The sequence below is a fragment of the Neopelma chrysocephalum genome, unplaced genomic scaffold (genome assembly GCF_003984885.1).
Source record: "Neopelma chrysocephalum unplaced genomic scaffold, ASM398488v2 Primary Assembly neopelma1_85812, whole genome shotgun sequence".
In the NCBI taxonomy this organism is placed as follows: domain Eukaryota; kingdom Metazoa; phylum Chordata; class Aves; order Passeriformes; family Pipridae; genus Neopelma; species Neopelma chrysocephalum.
Genome location: NW_020915469.1, coordinates 1 through 900, shown reverse-complemented (window position 1 = coordinate 900; position 900 = coordinate 1). Strand labels below are relative to the sequence as shown.

General features: G+C 59.9%; 1 protein-coding gene across 1 annotated transcript; it reads left to right on the top strand.

The window, feature by feature from the left end:
* The first annotated feature begins 19 nt into the window (after positions 1-19).
* LOC113979606 (protein kinase C gamma type-like) lies at positions 20-890 on the top strand. Its single transcript, XM_027706949.1, has 2 exons — positions 20-200; positions 774-890. Exons 1-2 carry the CDS (start codon positions 30-32, stop codon positions 843-845), a joined length of 243 nt encoding a protein of 80 aa, XP_027562750.1. The 5' UTR covers positions 20-29; the 3' UTR covers positions 846-890.
* The last annotated feature ends 10 nt before the right edge of the window (positions 891-900 follow it).

The window sequence follows — 900 nt, the reverse complement described above, 5'->3', positions numbered from 1 at the left end:
CCTGTCCCCCCGTGTGCCCCCCCCAGGTGATGCTGGCCGAGCGCCGGGGCTCCTCCGAGCTCTTCGCCATCAAGATCCTGAAGAAGGACGTGGTGGTGCAGGACGACGACGCGGCCTCGACGCTGGTGGAGCGGCGGGTGCTGGCCCTGGGCCCCCGGCCCCACTTCCTCACCCACCTGCACTCCACCTTCCAGACCCCCGTGAGCACTGGGAGCACTGGGAGGGACTGGGAGGGACTGGGAGGGACTGGGAGCACTGGGAGGGGCAACTGGGGGCAGTTTCCTGCCATTTTCCCCTCACGATTCTCGCCATTTTGTCCCCTCACATTTCCCGCCATTTTGTCCCCTCACGTTTCCCGCCATTTTGCTCCCTCATGTTTCCTGCCATTTTCCCCTCACATTTCCCACCCTTTTCCCCTCACATTTCCCGCCATTTTCCCCTCACATTTCCCTCCCTTTCCCCCTCACATTTCCCTCCATTTTCCCTCACATTTCCCTCCATTTTCCCCTCACATTTCTCACCCTTTTCCCCTCACATTTCCTTTCATTTCCCCCTCACCTTTCCCTCCCTTTTCCCCTCACATTTCCCACCATTTTCCCCTCACATTTCTCTCCCTTTCCCCCTCACGTTTCCCGCCCTTTTCCCCTCACATTTCCCGCCATTTTGCCCTCATGTTTCCTGCCCTTTTCCCCTCACATTTCCCTCCCTTTCCCCCCTCCCATTTCCCACCTTTTCCCCCTCAGGGGGCTCCTTGTCTGTGTCCCCCTCCCCAGGACCGGCTCTATTTCCTCATTGCTGGGAATCACTGGGCAAGACTTGGGGGTGCTTTGGGAGCACTGGGATGAACTGGGACGGACTGGGACAGACTGGGGGGGTGTCCCTGACCGTGTGTCCCCCCCC